The sequence below is a fragment of the Protobothrops mucrosquamatus genome, unplaced genomic scaffold (assembly GCF_001527695.2).
Source record: "Protobothrops mucrosquamatus isolate PMUCROS unplaced genomic scaffold, P.Mucros_1.0 scaffold181, whole genome shotgun sequence".
In the NCBI taxonomy this organism is placed as follows: Eukaryota; Metazoa; Chordata; class Lepidosauria; order Squamata; family Viperidae; genus Protobothrops; species Protobothrops mucrosquamatus.
This window is the reverse complement of record NW_015386540.1, coordinates 538,399-558,828: the sequence shown is the minus strand read 5'-3', so window position 1 is coordinate 558,828 and position 20,430 is coordinate 538,399. Positions and strand designations below refer to the sequence as shown.

At 35.3% G+C, this 20,430-nt stretch overlaps 1 protein-coding gene across 18 annotated transcripts in view; it reads left to right on the top strand.

The window, feature by feature from the left end:
• The window catches only part of NRXN1 (neurexin 1), an 846,948-nt gene extending 829,406 nt beyond the window's left edge, over positions 1–17,542 (top strand). For 11 of the 18 annotated variants that reach the window (XM_029283681.1, XM_029283671.1, XM_029283673.1 and 8 more), the window contains 2 exons: positions 4,307–4,394; positions 17,167–17,542. In XM_029283681.1, coding sequence (XP_029139514.1) covers positions 4,307–4,394; positions 17,167–17,471 — 393 coding nt within the window. In that variant the 3' untranslated portion in view covers positions 17,472–17,542. The remainder of the gene's footprint in view (positions 1–4,306; positions 4,395–17,166) is intronic. The other 7 variants (XM_029283682.1, XM_029283678.1, XM_029283679.1 and 4 more) reach the window with 1 other exon arrangement.
• The last annotated feature ends 2,888 nt before the right edge of the window (positions 17,543–20,430 follow it).

Genomic DNA, 20,430 nt, shown 5'->3' with positions numbered 1-20,430 from the left:
CTGCCTAAATATCTCCTCTTTCTATAATCAGCAAATAGGCATCTTTGTAGGAGTGTCTACTTCTGCTCTTCCTTAACATGCTTAGGAAATGTAAAATTTTGCAAATTCCAATATGAAAATATTATCCCACTGCCATTGTTCGGATTAATGTGAATCAAAACCAGATTACCCACTAGAATTGATACATCTTCTGATGGTACGGTGCTATTACTGGCAGTTTAAATGGATCAGAATAGCTTTATAAAAGTTAGGTGAAAATACACATTTAAATATGGATTTAGAAAACAAATCTAATTAGTGCAAACCTGTAATTTCTTATCTTCTTGAAAAGTAGAGGATATGTTTCAACAGTGCAGAACCCGTTTTTCCAAGGGAAAAACTGTCAAGCAGTAACATGAGTTTAATGCTGTTGTGTTTGGTTTAGTTTTATTGTATATAAAAAACGTTATAAGCAAGAGGAAAAGAAAGCTGAAGAATGGGATTGATTAATGTGACATATCTGAGGGTTTTTTTCCCCTTTCTTTCTTTCTACTACAAGTCTCAGCAGCCAGTCAGAAAGATCAGCTTCACACTCAGTAAATTAAATTTAAATTACACAGTCTTGGTGAGAAAATTGCTCAGTTAATCTAGCCTCCTGAAATGAAATTTTTTTTCCACATGAACTCCATCCTAATTTTTCATACCCTGTTGTTTTCTGCTAGAAGTCCAATCGTTTTATGTTACTTTATTTTTTTCTCTTTTTTTTCTTTTCTTTTTTTTTTAAAAAAACATATTAGTTTTCAGCAAATTTATCTTATGGCTCAGGAATGTAATGTGTTCAGAATGGAAGAAAAAGTGATGGCTAAATAGCTGCTGTTATTTTATTACAAGGAGGGGATTGGAAAAGCACTAAAAATACAAACATTTAAAATATTATCCATGTATTTTGCTACTTTAAAATACTGCAGGAAGTTTAAACAGTGCACTATTTATAAACAATATTGTAAATAAGCAAATATACAATAAACTGTTTTTTATTTAGAAAGGGTAGTTAATGGGAGGATGTAATGTGCTAAATAATAGTATTGCAAGAATTAATACCGCTGACTGTTTGATTCATGGTTGTAGTATTGGACTAGGTAGGAAATGGCCAATAATCACATCCTTAAATTGCCTTTAATCTCTGTTAGCAATTTTGATCTACTTCTCTGCCAATCTTCCTCATGGTATGAATTCATTCCATTTATTAACCACCTGTAGTCAACCACAAATGATAAAAAAATATTCACAATAAGTTATATGTTTACAAATTAGCAGATGTATAAAGGACCCTACAGTCCTTTTTAATTTCCTTTTTTCCTACTTTTTTGGTATTTTAATTCTTGTTAAATGTGCAAGAAGGGAGCAAACGTCTTCTACAGGGATGCTGTTCAAACGTCAGATATAGCTATTGTGAAGCAATTGCCTTTGAATCTTTATGAACCCTTTACTTTATGGAAGTGGATATTCTTAGGGTAAGGAAATCAAATGGTAGATTCCAGCCCCTAAGACTATCTACTTCTAGCTCCACCTATCTCTCATAGTTTCTGCCTATCGGAGTACATTTAGCAGAGTGGACATGGTCTGAGTCTCTTCAGTGATCTGTATCACCTGGTGGGTTCTAGAAAGAATGCTCCTCTGACAAGGTATCACTTTCACCCTGAGATTAAGTTGGCTCTGACCCTTTGGGCCTTCCAGGAGGCCATGAAGACCTGACTTTTTCCCCAGGCACTGGAGTCAGGATGTTAGTAGAATCCAGAATAAGGGTGTGAGATGTGTTAGTAAGGTGTTTTTACAGTGGCGTCAACCTGGTTCTATTCATTGATTTACATGCCAAGTTATATTTTAGCTCAGTGCCCAGAGTTCTGTTGGTAACTGGGTGGCTATATACTCTTGTTAAATAAATAAGTCAGCATGTAAGTAAATAAGTGATAAGTCCCAGAGGGTTTTATAGATTAAAACCAGCACTTTGTACCTGAAAAACTGTGAGAAGCCAATCAGGAGTTATAATGTGCTCCTGGTAATGTGCACCAGCTAATAAATGGACCAGTGCCTTCTGCACCAATTACAGTTTCTAGCTGGTCTTCAGAGGCAGGCCCAAGTGGAGCACTTCCAGTGGTATAGCACAAGTGTATTGATATAAAGGCATGAGTATTATTTTTTTAAATACAATATATAATGGGGAAAGGATATTTTAGAATGTTAGGGTTGGAAGTGACCTTGGAAGTCTTTTAGTCCATACCTCTAACCAGGACAGAAACCCTCAGATTATCCCAAAGATCAGCTATCCAGTCTTTGTTTAAAAACCACCAATATTGGAACACCCACAATTACATGAGGCAGGTGGCTATTCTACTTCTAAATAATTCTCATAGTCAAAAGGTTATTCCTGGTCTTGAGCTTGTATCTCTCTCTGTAAAGCTTTCATCCACTGGCTTTGTCCTACTCTCAGAGAGTACAAAGAATAAATTCACACTCTCTTCCATGTGACATTTGTTGAAATATTAAATGATTGCTATCATGACTCCCTTTAGTATTATTTCCTTTAGACTAAACATATCCATTTCTTTTAAATGTTCTTCATAGGATGTATCCTCCAAGCCTTCCACCATTTCTCTGCTTTTCTCCATGCTCTTTCTGGTACCTCAATATCTTTCTCATATTGTGGCAACCAAAACTGGGCACAATATTCCAGGTATAGTCTGACCAAGGCAGCATAGAACAGAACTGTCACTTCCTGTGATGTCAATAGTATATCTCTGTGGATGCAGCACAAGATTTGCATTGGCTGTTTTGACAGCTGCAATACACATCTAGGATTCTTGTATGTAGGGTTCCTGCAAGGAAAGATTGGTTGTAAATAATTTTAAAACATGTAATTTTAATAACTGCAAAATTATATTGTGTTGTGATATCTAAATTAGGCCAATATGTTCTATATTAGACCACACAGGAAAACAGTTGAAAGAATTTTGATACCGGTCTAAAAGAAAAATAAATCTAATTGAATTAGAGAACAGTACTAGATAATGTTGACTATTCAGCCAAGAGATACCTTAATTTATGGATGTATCACTGTGATTCTGTCAATCTGTAGGACATTCCACTACACTCCTTTCCACTGGAAAGGAGAGAGCCTTGAAATCTGCTGTTAATGAAAGCTCTCTGAGCAGCTGCCCTGCAAATTATGGGTGTTTATCATGGTTACTACTACTAATGACTAGCATTCATTTTTGCCAAAGAGATCTTTCATCCATCTTTCACCTTCCAATTAAAGAGGACAAAATTGAAGCCCTAGCAAATGCTACTCTGTGCTACATCATGAAACTGAATAGTGTTCGTTTTGTTTTTCTGTGGTGACTAGAAAGGTAGAGCAGGGATCAGATATATCTGCAACTTGTTTTATACCATGGATGAAACTGATATAAAACAGCCTTGTACTTAATTAGATTGTTAGTTCATTTTGTCTTGGATTATCACTATCTTGTTGAATAGCAGTTCTCAGCTGCCTCGTTATCTCCTCTCTGCTTCTAATGTCCTGCAGGTTATGAATATTGACAATGCAGAGCAACTATTCAATTCCTGATCTCTTGTGTGGATAACTAACTACATACACATGCACATACTGCATATGTTAGGAATGTTACAAATTTATATATTAATTCTTCAATAAGAAAAAGCAGAAGGCATTAACCAGTCCATATCTGATTTTTTTTAATATAAATGATGCTGTGCTTCAGTGATTAGATATCCTAGACAAATATATAAGGCATATTCTGGACCTTAGTGTATTGCCTAATGAAAATAATAATAATTAAAAAAAAAGAAACTGAAAAGGAATAATTTGGGGAGATGTCAATTCTATCAAACTCTTCTATCAGCAAATTCCTGGTCAGAGGTGAAGAGCAATTAAAATAATGTCCGAGCAAACCAGATAGTCATGTAAGTGAGATTTGATTAAAATGCTTCTAGAGTGCTGTTGAGTAGTGAAAGTTTTCCAGCTGTTGTAAACAAAGGAAACAAAGCAAATTAAATGGTGCAGAGAAGAGAGAAACAAGAATAAGATGTTGTCATGGTCAGAGAGGTACTGAGCAACACAATGTCTCAGTGGATTTGTGACATAATCTTTTGTTAGCTCTCAAATAAAAAAAGGATCTTACATCACCATTAAAAAAATCTTACAGAATGTTATAAGTTTCCTAGGATCTGTTATGATTGTGCCTGCAGAATATTGACAGAGGTGAGGACTGACTTGATTGATCCAATGGATTCTCTTATTTATTTGCAGACCACAGATGACATCTTGGTGGCCTCAGCTGAATGCCCCAGCGATGATGAGGACATTGATCCCTGTGAGACGAGCTCAGGTGGGTTAGGTTAGTCAACTTTTTTATTACTTCCTTTTTATTTTTATTCTTTGCATGTAGCAGTGATGAAAGAACCTTTTATTTCAGCCTATATTCATGATGAAGCAAAATTCATTATCTTGGGTCCCAGATAGGAATTGCCAATATAATTCTCTGAGTGTATATGTATCTGTTATGTATGAGAGAAAGAAAGAGAGATAAAGACTCCTACTAAAGGCTATTTAGTTGGCTATTTAGGTTTCTTCTATTATTTTTATTAAACTATCTTCCAAAACAACTAATTAATTATATGACAGTGGGCTATTTTAAGCAATATGTTTATTAAAGATCCTGTAGAAGAGATATTTAAAAAGCAGAGATTTTAGAATTTTAAGATTTGAGCCCTCCGAAAGGAAAAAATACATCTATGACTGACAAGACTTGCTGATTGCCTGGAACTGTATATATTTCTGCTGAGCAGAAGGCATTTTGCCATGGCAGATTTCATAGATTGAAACTGAAAATATATTAGATTTGCAACCACACTATGAAATCTCTATAAGGAAACTATTATTTGTTTATGAACATTGAGAGATCTCTATATATGTAGGTAGATAATGGAGCATACCTTGTGATCTGGTAAACAGTTCAGCCAATATTCAAATTACAGCTGACCATCTCTGCTTCTTTTAGGAGGAGGGTAAGGGGAGGTTGAAATGCATCTCTGACAAGATTGATAATCACAAACACCCATTCATGCAATGTGCATGAATGAGTGACTGAGGACAACTTATAAGATATACAGTTGCTTCCATTGTTAAGATTTTATCATGCAGTTTCTTTTTAAAAGGACAGTTCTGTTATCTGCAACAAAAGATAATTATAAGAAGATAAAGAAATAAGACAAGAAAGGGGTTTGCTTTGTGCAGCAAATTTGAATTGTTTTTTTTTCCTGTGGAGAGATGTTTTTCTGTGGACATCCCTGTGGAGATAAGATTGGCCCCTATTTTGACAAACCTTTGCAAAGACCTGAAGATGTGGTTCTGCCAATGGGAACCCCAGAGTGATACAGAGACCCCAAAGTGGACACCAGAGTGATACAGAGCCCATAAAGTGGCTGAACTGATTCTTGTCAGCAAAGAGTAGAGGTTTATTGGTTTTCTTACAGGGGTTTTATCTTTGTGAACCACCTAGAGTCACCATGAATGAATTGGGCAGCCATATAAATATTCTAAATAAATATTTTCATTTTTCTCCATAATGACAATGGCTATACAAATTTTAAAGTTCCAGGATTTTTGGTATGCTACACTTGGTGACACCTAAATCTGCCTTTTAGTCAGGATGTAGATCTCTTAGGCAGTTCCCCAGAGCTTCAGATGAAGGATTTTTCCATCATCTAATTGGTCCTCTAGCAATTCATGGGTTGAATCTGAGACCATTCATTGACTGAACTGATTGCTTCCCCACATTCTTCATTAGATTTATTTTATAAAGACCAAGAAATATATTACAACTTACTTAAAAGAATTCAGAGTGCTGTTACCTTCCCATCGAAGTGGCATCTATTTATCTACTCACATTTGCATGCTTTTGAACTGCTAGGTTGGCAGGAGCTGAGGCGAGGACAGGAACTCACCCCATCACATGGCACTCAGGTCTCAAACCTGGCTGCTGGCTTTCCAGCCAACAAGCCCAGTGTTTTCAATCACTGAGCCACCATGCTGCCCTGTTGGAGGACAATAGAAAGTCAATTTTGACTCCTTTTGATCTAGATGCAACAGTGCAAATTTTTGGAAGATTATGGAAATGTTTTGTCCCTACCTTCTTCCAAGATGGTTATAATTTTCTGGTCTACTTTATTGTTGATATATAATGTCTGAGCAATTAAGCCAACTCTGAAATCATTATTTCCTACATTTTTTTCTAAGAAACACATATATTTATACATATTTGTACATTAATAAATTTCCTGCTAGGATTGTTTTTCATGATTCATGATGCCTTTTCAAGTTCTAGGAATCAAAAGTACAAACACATCTAATTTATAATACTTTAGTAGATTCCATGTATTGAAACAGCAAGAGTATATTTATTAGATATATTCATATAAGCAAATAACTACCACGATCCATATTTCACATTTATTTATATTAGAGTTATCAGGGCCAAAAAGCACCTCAGTGCTATTTGTATTTTGTTTTTTATCCGATGTTTCAAAGGACATAGAATCAAATGCAGGTTTACAATTTGTATTTCTGGAAGTAAAAGCTATATTTATTAACACATTCACAACTTCATGCACATTTTTGTAACTCATAATCTGACTTGCCAGGTTAGGTTGAATTCTAGGAAAAACTAGGTTAGATGCTTGTTTAGTGTATTGGCTCCCAAGTACCACCATTCCCATACAGTTTTATACCTTCAAAGCTGGGCCAGTCATACCTTGGCATTTTAGCCACACCCTTTTCCTATTGAATGCAATTGCCTTTGTTCTGTTATTTTAGGGACAACTATTCTGCCTCCATAGCTTGCTTTATGTGGGCCTCATGTACTTAGAATTTTATATATGTCCATTCACACAAACACGGGGTACTAAGCTGCACATTATCACAATATAATAGCATTATGTAATGATTGACATAGTATTAATATACTACTATATGATTTATTAGTAAGGTGACTAACTTTTTTACAATGAGAAGGACACAAATAAATTGAAGAAAAAAATATCATAAATAAAACATTTTATTCATTGCAACAATACAGAATACACTATAATATGATAAATGCATAATAAAAAAACATTTGTAACAATAACATTTTATATTGTAATTATGCTTACATGCCTATTAATTATTATTTAAATGAGTACAAAAGAAGGACTGTCCTCCCTAAAGGAGGACGATTGGTCACCTTATTATTACTTAATGTAGCTATACGTGGTTTATAGAGTCCTAAAAATAGATGTTAAGAATTGTGAAATCTCAGTCTTCTACAAGTTAAGATTTGCTTATCCTTCTGTGTTGGACTAATTCATTTACCTATTTTGGAACAGCACTTTGTTTGTGAGTTAAAGGTTATGAATTCTATTAGCTGCAACGGTTTCCTCCAAAGGTTTAAACAACATCCCAAATCATTATTTCCTTCTGTATTAGAATAACTTGCTTCATCCCTCCTTTCCTCCCTCCCTCTTTCTTTTTCCATCTCTTCCCACGTAACTGACTCTCCTTGTTGTCTCCTGAGAAAGTATCTCCTGAGAGTAGGCAAAATTTCTAGTGTTGTTGTGCATTGCTTTGAAAAGATATTTCAGCTCTGATATTTTGCCTCTGTGAGGGCGTTTGAATACTAGAAGATTATACACAATACAATCCTGCTCATGTGCCTTTCATTATAAAAAAAAACCTGGCTGGCATATAGATATATTTAGAGGACACAAAATCATGTACCTTTCCTGTACAATCATGGATATAGAATTGGTGATAAAGAAATCACTGCACATTCATAGTGAGTGAGTGAGTGAGTGAGAGAGGGAGGGAGAGGGAGAGAGAGAGAGAGAGAGAGAGAAAGAAAGAGAGACAAGATTTTACACTTATAGGCACGCTGCTTTAGAGCAGCAGCTGGGGTGAGAGTGGGGGACACGTCTCTTCCTCTTTTTGTTGTCATCACAAGCAGTGTTCGTTTTGGTAAGTTGTTATAAATGCAGAGATAATAATGGCACATCAGATGTGAATGCTTATGGATAAGTGTTTTTGATGTATAGTAAAAACTTAAGTTGACATAAAGATCCGCATCTATATATCTGTAGTTGCTGATTTACAGTTTGATATAGATTGTGCTGATTTATTAATTTTTGATTTATTTAGAAAGTAAGGCATAATATCATTCCCTGGGAGAAATAGCCTATCAGGATTGTCACTGCCAGCAAGCCCCTGTATTATCATCTCTGATTTTGCTTGCTGTGCACCTGCGTTTCAATAAGTAATGAATGCAAAGATGTGACTTGCAAGAAATATAGGAAATGAAAATGTAATGGAGTCAGCAGCCTGCTAATCAAACAGTGCATGAAACATTGAATAAAAATAAAACCAGAATAAAAGTGATCAAACCATATAAAATACAGTTTACAGTGGAATACACAAAGATATCACACAAACAGTATTTATGGAGAGAAAAATCCAATCATATGTCTTGCCCATTCTTTGCTCTTACATTACAACCTTTCCATTCCTGTCTGCATGTACTCTATGTAAGGAGAACAAATCTGTAGTGCCTGCTTCTTGAGCACATCTCCTCAAGTATGGGTTTGAATAATGATATATTTCATTATTTGAGGATGGAAAGTAGTTAAGATAAATCAATAGACTAGAAATAATTTATCTTATCTACAACCAAAGTCATCCCATGGAGATAATTCTCAGTTCCTCTTCCTGATGCTGATATGATTGAGACGCTGCTGTCATTTTTATATCATTGTAGTCTTTTCCATTACAGATTTATTTCTTACATGTTCAGTTTTTGTATTTGATAAGCATAATAGAACCAGACTGATATGTGTACATTTTGCTTCCTTCATGAATTGAATTCATTATGCATTCAACAGTGACCTTTTAATCCCAGCTGAATATTTATAAAGATAACTATTAGAAGATCTTCAAAAATATTTTGTGAATCTGAGATTCCTGGTGGCACAGTGTTTAAAATGCAGTATTACAGGTTGACTCTGCCCATAGCCAGGGGTTCAATCCCGATGGGGCTCAAGGTTGACTCAGCCTTCCATCCTTCTGAAGTCAGTAAAATGAGGACCCACATTGTTGAGTGCAGTATGCTGATATTGTAAACTACTCATAAAGTGTTGTAAAGCACTATGGAGCACTATATAAGTCTAAGTGCTATTGCTATTGCTATTACCAAATTATTCATGTATAGATATTCAATCTGATATTGACAGGTGGCATTCTCAAAGATATCCCAAATATATACCAGCTTCTTCCCCATAGATAGCATCAAATCTGCATATAATAAAATATATTTTAGATCAGATTATTAATCTATCTAGTCAAGATTGTTTAAGCAACAGTAGCAAGAAATTATTTCCAATTTCTAGACTCAGAGAATTGGAAAGGCCTTTTATACCAACTCCAGTTCAGTTCAAGGAATCCAATTAAGGCATCATTGCCAGGTTCTATGAATTCTCTTCTTAAACACCTCCAAAAAGGAGAAACATCCACCTCCATAAATAATTTCACTAGCAAATACTCTGCCTATACATTAAAAAAACACTCAACTGGAATCTGCCCCTCTGTAAATTAATTACATTATACCATGTTTGACATTCTGGGACAGTTTCTTATCACATACTTGAAGCTTGCTTATATTGCCCCTCAAATCAGAGTCCTTTCAGTTCCAACAGTTCTTCTAGGAGAGTTTCTAGTTCATAATAATCCCCATTACACTTCTTTGTATATGTGTCGATGTATATAAAACCTTGTATCCATCTGAGATGAAGTTTGACCAATGTCAAATAGCGGAATTATACTTCCCATGATTTTATCATAACCATACTTCTGTTAATATAGCCTTTTTTACATGTCCTCTTGCCAGGCTAGTTAATTAAACCCCATCTTGTAGGTATGCATTTGATTTATTTTTCTTAGGTAAAAATAATCAAGGTTGAACCTAGGACTTAAAATGTGTATAAAACTACCACACTGCCACAAACATGTTCCCAGAAAGGACCTTCATCTTAAAATCAATGAACATGAACAGCTATAGGAAGACATAGGTGCACAAGTTTCTACCTGCAGTGAAATCCATGCATAAAGCCAAAGATGTGCTTATTTTCCATGGAAAATACTACTTTCAAAATTCTGCTTTTGAGAATTTCAGATTCCTTTCCCCCTCTCTCTCCACTTCTCTGTATTGTATAGTATGCCAATTTTTGATAGGATCTACTTTACAGCCAATCAGACCATGATTGTAGAATAATTTTGTAGCCTTTGTTCTGACTGATAGCAGCTGCTTTCCAAATTTTCAGGCAGGAATCTTTCCCAGCTAAGGTTAGGAGATTAAATCTCAGAAATTCTGCATTCAAAAATGACAATTTATTATTGCTATTTTCAATGCTTCCACTTGCTCACACAATCATAAAATTATAAAGCAACTTGCAAATAAATTCTTATTTAGGGTAAAAAAAGTACGACTATATTTTTTTAAGAAATGGTGCAGTTTTAGAATATGGGAATACAACAACTTCATTTGGGTTTTTATAACCTCATGGGATTTTGTTTACCATTATACAATTGATGGGCAAACAGTTTAATTTGCATTGCAGATTTTAAAAAGGATATTAAGTTGGTTATTAAATTTTGTAAGATTTACAGCCCACTTCAGACAAGGACTTGGGGTAAATTACATACATATTTACAGTACAGTCTAATTTAATCTCTTCAGTAAGAATTGGGTGATAGGCTGACAATGGAGTAGAGATACTCATGTTATTATTGCCAAACATTATGTTTAGGTTCTTGTTCTTCTTACATCCTACAGACTGAGCAGAGCAAGATGTTCTGAATCATTCTGTTTCCCAAAGTGGCAACCCACTCTGTTATCACTCCTGTCACAATAGCCCACCTCCATAAGGAGATGCTTTTTTAGCCCTCACTGGCTAGCTGACATGAACTAATGAAAAGACCCAGCTTCAGGTAGTTCATTGATTCTCTTCCTGGCCTTGGTTGTCTTTATTACCCTCCATGAGTAGCTGGGTACACAGATAAATACATATTAGAATGAGCATATGCCATGCACATATGTGCTATAAGAATCAAGTTATGTATATACCTTATGAAAAATGATGAACTCTTAAGATTGTGATTGTGACCTTACAGGATGTAGTTGAGAACAACAAGTAAACATATTCTCTCTTTTAAAATCTCTCTGCCCATGGAAACATTCTAGCCTAACTTTCTCCCTACACTGAGTTTCCTAAATTCTAAATGGAATTTTTAATTCCTACACTGGAAAGATTGCACAGCTTTTTCTTCTTGAAAAATTGTTGTTAATCCTGTTTTCCTTTCCTTCTTTCAGTGACAGTTTTCCAGGGTGATCATAGGTTCTATATCAGGGGTGTCAAACTCGCAACATCACGTGACGTGTCGCGACATATCGTGACTTTTTTTTCCATTACCGGCAATGGGGTGGGCACAATTTCGCCATGGCCCGCAGGCCCCTGTTTTATATGATTCGCTTCTGCAAAATCTTAATTCTTGCTTACGTAGGTCAAAAGTAAGCAGAAAAAGGTTGCAACCTGACATCATAATCCATTTGGCAAACATTTCAAAACTGTACCCCAAATTACTTTGTTTGGCTACATGTTAGTAATTTCCAAAGTAAACACTATGTGGTCTTTAAGATATTTCTTTTATTAGGAATCCAACAGAAGGCTTAATTTCTTGGGAATATCAATCAAACATCTTGTCTACTCCTATAATTTCTGGTTGATTGGCCAGTACCTGGCTGTCTATCTGTATCTGAAAGCCCCACAGATCATAGCACTGTTACTCTCACTGACCTTCTTTGAAATCTCCCATCTGGACTTGGGATAGCCTAGTCCGTACATTATACAGATGTTCCTGTAGACAATGCCAACTACTTGGTTGTGCTGCTCAGGGTATTACTTCTTACACTCTGCCACTGTATGTGGAATTGTCTCTGAGGCCTCTCTGCATAATCTCTACCTTGTGTCCTGTCTGTAGTAGTATGGTAGACTGTTGCTTCTATCTGGTGCTTAGTGCCTGTTCTTATGCTGCTAGGATTAGTACCTCAGTGCTGTCTTTTAGTCTAGCTCTTTCCAGCATTACCCATATATATATATATATCAGCAACCAATCATCACTTATATTCCCTGCTTCAAAATGCTAATTTTCAGGATCGCAAATACTGATAATAGTGGGGGGAGATTTTGTAGCTCCTACTTTTTTTTTAAGATAAGGACTAATTCCCTCTCATAAGATTTAAATCTATCTAGTATCGTAATTTTGCCCCAACTCCATTTAAAGATTTCAGTAACAGTATAAAGGCAAAATCTTCAGAGGATATATACTGTAGATGTGTAATGCCAAGAAGTCCTGGAGTATAAATGTCCTAGTGAAATGAAGTTTAGATAAGGTGATCCATCTCAGAGAGCTTTTTGGTTTTCAAGTGCTCCCAGATTGAAAGCCTACCAGAGAGTATACTAATAAGCAATTCAACTCATACTCCCATGTAAAAGTTGATGAGTAAATAGGCAGAGAAAATGTATGTAATCTTGTGAATAATTTTCTAATCCCCCTATTTTCATTTGATATATGCAAAGGCATGAATATGAACCAAAAGAAGGTCTTAAACTGTATTTTTGTTAATAAAAGCTTTTCTAATCTCAATTTTCAAACACTCCAGGAATCTGCAATTCCATTTTCTTTTCACAGCATTAATGAACAATGGACATTGGCAATAGTCTTTTTTTTTCCTCCTGAAAGAACTGCCAAGAATTATAATAAGCCTGTGATATGTAGTGGAGAAGTCTAAACAAGTGTGACTGTTCTGCACAAGTTATGTCATGGCTGCAGACATGCAAACAGGAATACAAAAATGAATCCCACCTAATATAATTCAGAAGGTTGCATAACAGTGGTGAGTGGAGAGAAAAAACTGAATGAAACCAAGTACAGCATACACATCTCATTGTTCATATGCAAAATAGCCCATAGTAGACAGAATGCCTAACATTTTCATTCCACTCTCAGGAATTATATTGTATGGCTTTCCACTCACCCTCAGCCAAACTATCCATATAGCCATACAAGTAGCTTTGGTATTTTCAGGTGTTTCTTTCTATCACAGTCACAAGAGATTCTTTCCAATCTATTCATTTTATGGTCTTAAATCTATAGAACTGGACTAATTACCAGTTTTTCATCTGCCATTGCTTGGACAATAAAGTAAGGTACTGATATTATGTTGGTTTCTTTTCAACATTCAATAATGCAGTCGTAATTTTTTTTCAGAGTAATAAAGATATGTTGGCAGACACTGTTCAGTATTCAGTAAATTGCTGTCAGGAACTTGGTTAGCAACAATCCTTTTAAGGAATACGAAGTTTTCATGGCCTGAAAATATGTTTGTAATATAAACAAAAAAATATATTATCAAAGCAGCCCTCCCTGCAAATGAGAATTATTTTGCAAACATCTTCTATCAGAAAATAATTATAAATTACAATTCTTTACATTTCTAATGAAAAGCTTTAACAGTTAAATTAATAACCATACCCCTAGTAGACTGCTGTTTTTAAACGAATATTTTGTGAGTATCCTATGAGCAAATTTATACAAAGTCTGATTCATACTTGCTTTTCAGTTTAATGGCTGCAACAAGGTTCATATCACTTAAGTTACAATGCTTTTGTTGAACTTAAAAATCCAGGTACATATATAAAAGGACAATACCTATGGGTTAGATAATAAAAATGTAGACTTACTGTAGCATTGAAATAGCTCTAACGTCATAGAACAGCTTCTCAGGAATGTTGTAAAACTGATGTAAAAAAACATGTACAGTTTATTTCAGAGACATGAAGAAAAACTCCAAGTGGCATAACTGACACTAAAAAGACTAGTTCCTTTTGTAGTACAATGTATCTTATTATTTATGACAAGTATATTTCCCCATCTTTTCAGTAAAAACTTATACTCAAGGAGGGGCATCTGTAGCTGCTCTGCCCCCTTTGAAATGGCATGCATTGTCACGATATATGTGTAGAAAAGGGAGGGTTCTTATCACAATGGTGCAATGTTCTTTTCACACTTTGACTGGTTTGACCATAACCATCTGGGCATGGCTATTCCCAAGATTGCTTACAAAAACTCTTCACTTCTCTTTAAAATTTGTTTTGATTCTGTAGATATGAATAGAACATTATGGGAATATCTTCCTCAAGAATATCAGGACAGAGTGATACCAAACCGCAGGATATATACATCTATGCCTTGAAAGATCAGGAGATTCCAGTTATTCTTTTAAGCATTTGACCAGAAATACAATCAGAGGATTGAACAGTTCTCCCTTTAAAATTTAGAAGTTTAGAAATTTTAAAATGTTTTATATTCCTTCCGAGAGTAATGTTTGTAGACCTAACTTTTCTTACTTCTGAAAAATGTCCAGTCCATTGTTATAGTCATATAGTATTTCTGGCACATACAGTACTTTATATTAGATATGTTGTTGTGAAAAACAACCAATATTGATAATATTGGGAAAAGGTGGGTTTTTTTAAATTAAGGCAATGAAGAAAACAAAACTGTATCTTCATTGCAGTTTCTACCTCATTTCCACAGCCAATATTAGAAGCTGTTACTCTGACAATGCCAGGAACAGCTTCAAGTTAATTAAGTGGTTCTGTCTTCTTGAAACAGATGGAGTGAGATGATTGTGAAACGTTGTTTAAAGTGAAACAATGCCAGCAGTTTCAGATTATTTTTAAGAAAAATTATTTTTTTTCAGTATTATATCTTTATACCTGGTATTCAGTGGAACATTTTACTGTAAAAGAAGTTTGAAAGTTGTTTTTTTTACTGGCAATTAATCGAAATCTAATTGACAGCATTTGCTTAAAATGCCTACATTCAAAGATGATATTTAGCCTGTCAGGTAGCATCATCTCTTTTCAGCATGTTTCATTCTTCCTTGAACAGAAAGTAATTTCCAGAATCACATTCAGCACGATAAATCTCCTATTTTCATTTTCTATAGCTGTTCCTATAGAGTTATCCTGTCACAGTGAATTATAAAACAATTGTTGACATATCCAGCTCAGATGAATTTCCACATAACACTGGGCATAGAATGAAGGATTAAATTAAAAGAAAGATGTTGTGGTTTCTAACCACCCTAGTTCATCCTAACCTTAGAAATGGAAGCTTAGAGTTTGCTGGCTAGAAAATCCTAGAAGAAAAAACCTGAGAAAAATCTATGTAGACTTAAGGTAGATAATCACCTAAGCATGTTGTTGGAAAACTTACTAAGCTGAAATGGATGTTATACTGCTTCAGCCAAAGCTTTTTTTTTTTTTAATTATCTTGACTCCTTGTTGGGGATCCACAAAAGGAATCTCTAAAAAAGTATCACCTGGAGGGTCCTGTCACTTGTCACTATCCTACTGGTATTGAAAGAAGTTTTAAATAAGACTCGTGGATGTCTTCTGGAAAGGGAAGGGGCAGGCCAAAACACAGTGCATATACAAAGTGCATATCATAGCCAAATGTTTATTAGACTGGAAAGAAATACCTTTAATATCCATGTTCATTAAGTATCTAAAGCAAAGAAGAACAGAGAACAAGAGAGTTTTTGAGACTTAGAATAGTGGCTATTCTTCATGCTGAATATTTGAGAGGATGGAAGAATGGAGTAGAAAGAGGAGAAACAGATAGTGATGGTGGTAGCAAAGTAGATGCAGTTGTCTACTGCTGCTGCTGCTGTTGCTTTCCTCAGAGCAGAAACTAATAATTGGGAGTTTCCTCGTGCAGTTCACCTTCTTCTAAATCAGGGGTAGGCAACCTTGGCTCTTTTATGACTCGTGGACTTCAACTCCCAGAATTCCTGAGCCAGCACAGCTCAGCTTGGAAACCTCTCCCTTTCCCCTCAGCATGGGTGGCTCAGGAATTCTGGGAGTTGAAGTCCACGAGTCATAAAAGAGCCAAGGTTGCCTACCCCTGTTTTAAGTTCTAAAGTTGCCTCCTTTGGCCCCATATTTATTGGGCTTACTTGCTTATTTCTTAGTACTGGTCCCTCTTCTTCCTCCCTCATATGCATTGCTGTGCTTTTCTTTTCTTCTCTTATACTTTTCTTCTTTGACTGAACCCCTTTGCTTCACCTGAAATGCTTTGATTGGGTCTGCCCTTTCTTTCAATGATTTCTTGTCTCTTTTCCTCCCTAAAATGTGTAGTTAACACTCTTCTTTATCATCTGTTCACCTTTTCCAGTCCATTTTTACTCTTTTCTTGCCCCTATCCACTTTCATTTTTTAGTTTTCTTATGTTTTTTTTTAAAAAGAATATGTGTGTGTGTATGTATATTCAAAATTCCTGTTCAGTTTCTCTTTATAATACAATTATATTGTTCATCCATCCCCCCCCCAGGATACTAACAAAGACTATCAATACAACAGCACATTAAACCATAACAAAAGGGCGGACTGCTCTTCATAACATGTAGAAAAGAAATATGAGAAATATATCAAAAACTTACATTTTGTTTCGTATATCAGTTTATTCACGGGTTTAATCTGCCCAGCTATACCTAGAACCCTTGTTGGCTAAGTGGATGCTGTGATAGAATATTTATTCCTCATGTGTTATTTTTCCATCAGTAATAAATGCTTTACATATATAAGCATTCATATGTTGTTGGTTATTTTACTGATTTCAAGATAAATGTCAGCAGATCATATGCAATAGAATTGCAGAATCTAATATTTGTTCTCTCCTAGTATAATGAAATTGTGCACAAGAAAGACTTTTCTAAACAGATTAGAAGGTTTTAGGTTGTCAGATCAGCATAATGTAAAGTTGATTCTCTGTACCAGATAGTTCCTTGGGGAATGGTGGGGTATGGAGAGAAACTGATTTGCCCAACATTCCTGGATTGATTCCAGAATCCTAAAGTGAAACCAGCTTTCCAAAGCAATAGTGTTACAGTTAGACAATGGCTTGGTGATTTTCTACTTTGCATTACATAAATGTTTTTTTTTTTCATCATCTGCTTACAGCAAGTCCCACCAAACCAGGACGGGGAGGATACCCAAGTTCTGAAGAGGTGGTTCGGGAATCCAGCAGCACGACTGGCATGGTGGTTGGGATCGTAGCAGCAGCTGCTCTGTGCATTCTCATTCTTCTCTACGCTATGTACAAGTACAGGAACCGAGATGAAGGCTCCTATCATGTTGATGAGAGTCGAAACTACATCAGTAACTCAGCACAGTCCAACGGGGCTGTGATTAAGGAAAAGCAACCCAACAGCTCTAAAAGCTCCAGCAAAAATAAGAAAAACAAGGATAAGGAGTACTATGTCTGATCCCAACAACTGGAAAGAACAATTGTATAGAAATAGTCTTCATTTTATCTTGAGACATAAAACAAAACTTATTTACTTTACTTTTTATGAAGCACATACAAAGTTTAAAAAATGGGGAAAGGAATACGGGGAATGCAATTAGAAAGGAAAGACTTTTTAACAAAACAAGGAACGACAAAATGAAATAAGCATTTCATACTCTGGTTTCTCTGAAACGGGAGTCAGTAAACCCCCTTACGTTCACAGTGTTTTCATTTACTCTGCCATCTTTCTGTTGCTGGAATGTTTCTGAAGAAGATGTTGGTACTACTGCACACTCATAAGGCAAAGAGTATTACTCCAAAACATCACCCAGCACAACACAAATTGTGACAAACTGAAACAAACAAAAGATGAAATAATGCACACACCCACAGTAAAGAAGCTACCTATCAGTCTGGATTTAGCCAAAGTGCTAGCACTTTTCTGAGGAGTAAGTCAATCTGATTACCTGACAAGACTTCACCATTCGACACAAGCCCTCAAGAAGCAAAGGTTGAAACTGAGCTTGCCATCTGGTGCAACGAAACAATGATTGGAGCTTGGGTTTGAAGTAAAGTGCTGGCTTTTCTGAATAAACCACATTTAAAAACAACAAGAAGAAAACATTTTTGAAAAAAGCCCCTTTCTGGTTGTGAGGAAAAAAATATAGCGGCCTTATTTTCAAAAATAACAATAAACAAAGAAACAAAATACATGAAATATAAGGCTTATTTTCACACACCGTTACCAACAAATCCTAAACTGAGGGCATAGATGCGATCATTGGAATAAAAAAATCATGCACGCTTAGTATGTTATTACCTATGTTTATATTAAAAACACATCTATATGTGCTTTCTGGACTGTGATAAGTGATGTTTTCTAGCCTGTTGTATAGAAAATGCAAACTATATCTGCTCTTCAACCATTTTTGGTAAACTCAATGTTCTAAGTGTTGCTAGGTATAGAATGTTTTATGACATCTGGAGCAACCAACATTTCTGTTTACTTTTACAGCCATGAGAAACTGCCACACTTTTTATTCCCTTCTTGTCTTCCTTCCTCCCTCCCTTCCTTCTTCCCTTCCTTCCTGGGTTTGATTTTAATTTACAGTGTAGTAAATATACTAAACAGGATGTGTATGAATGTATATAAGAGTCAGCTAATTTTCTTCTTAACTTGTACAGCCTCTCTTCTTTTGCAGTTCAGTTTTAGTAGTTTGTATGAAAGAAGTGGACTTTAGAAAGCAAATATATATAGATATAAACTTCATAATTTTCTTCACCAATTGTCTTTCCTCTCCTATGATACAGCAAGATCAATCACAATTATGTGATTTCAGCTCCTTTCTCTTCTTACCCATTAAACCCAACAACTGCTGATTTAAGTGACCTTTACACTCTAGTTCAACTTTCTGGCTACTTGTCCAGGAATTGAGAAAAAGGTTGAATTCCATGATACCTTTCATCTAAACCTTTATTATCATTTGCTTTTTATTTATAGTACATCATTAGAGAGTTGGTTGGTAAAGAAATTCAGAAATCTGCCCTTTAAAGTACTTTAGCTCCTCTCACTAAAGCCACCCCAAGTTAGGAAAAATACTAATGTTCTCGACATAAACTATACAAAACAAGAACAAAAGTTGCACCTTTTGTCAAATGAGGAATGATTCTCCTTTTAACTTTTTTTTAGTTACCCAGCTCTTACTCTGAGCTTGAACAGAATTTCTTCTTCTAAGGTAATGAGTACAGTGGTTTGGTAAAAAACATTCTCTAAGATTCTCTGCAAAGATACGTGACTAAACATTACAAAACATTCTGGTTTATATACATGCTTATGTTACAAATTTGCAAGTTTGTTTTTTTAACAACAACAAAGTGACTGCTGCACTGGGTTCCCAATGATATGTCATTCTGTAGCATCTTACTTAGAGAGATACAAATACATTACATGGAAAGATAGTTCGGTAGAAAATCTGCCTTATCGTAGAAGGACTCCTGGGAGGAGTAGAATTGTTCACACTTTACAGACAGGAAAAAAAGGAATTTAAAATTAGCTTTAATCAACAAGGCACTGTATTTTCTTGTATGCTGTTTGCTGCTGTTAAGGCAAAAGACTGGGAACTGGTGTTCAACAGAGCAATACTTTAGAAATACAGTAGAACACTGCTAAATGATTTGTATAATATGCTTTGTATAAAGGGCTTGTGAGAGAAGAAAGGATGATGCATGTGACTATCTGAAGGCTATTTTGCGCTCAAGATAATCTGAAATTGTTTGGCCAATTGTCCTTGTATCTACCACCTTTTGCTGAGGGGAGGGCAGGAATAGGTTCATCCTGCATTATAACCATGACAGAAACCTGGCAAGCCATCAGTGAAGAATGGATATTCATAATCAGGAGAAAGAGTTTAAGCTTTGTTATTCACCTATGGCAAGGTTCATATGTGACTTCATATACTCGCTTTGTTACCCAACCTTTCCCCCAAGCAATTAACATACTTACTTTAAAGGGTAAGTGATGGGAGATTGCTACTTCTAGCAAAGATATTTCAAGTTGATTTTTAAGGAGTTACTCCTGTTCTTGTTGATTTTGTGATTTAATAATGAGCAAAAAGTGTTTGCATTTATCAAATGTTTGCAGTAGCTATATTAAAACACTGTTTTTTTCCAAAATTGCAATTGTTTAAGTAATTATGGTATAGATATTATTAGATTAAACAAACTGATTGCGACGTTAGGATACGTATTAATCCCCCCTTCCCTAGTCAAGGTAAATTCAGTAACCCTGATGAAGACCTATTTGTACGGATCCTAAGACGACCCTACTCTACCGATACCTAACAAAAAAATAATGACATAACACAACAGAAAAAAAAAAACAAAACACTAAAAGAATATGTGAAATTATTCATTCCCAAAATATTAAAAAAGGTCAG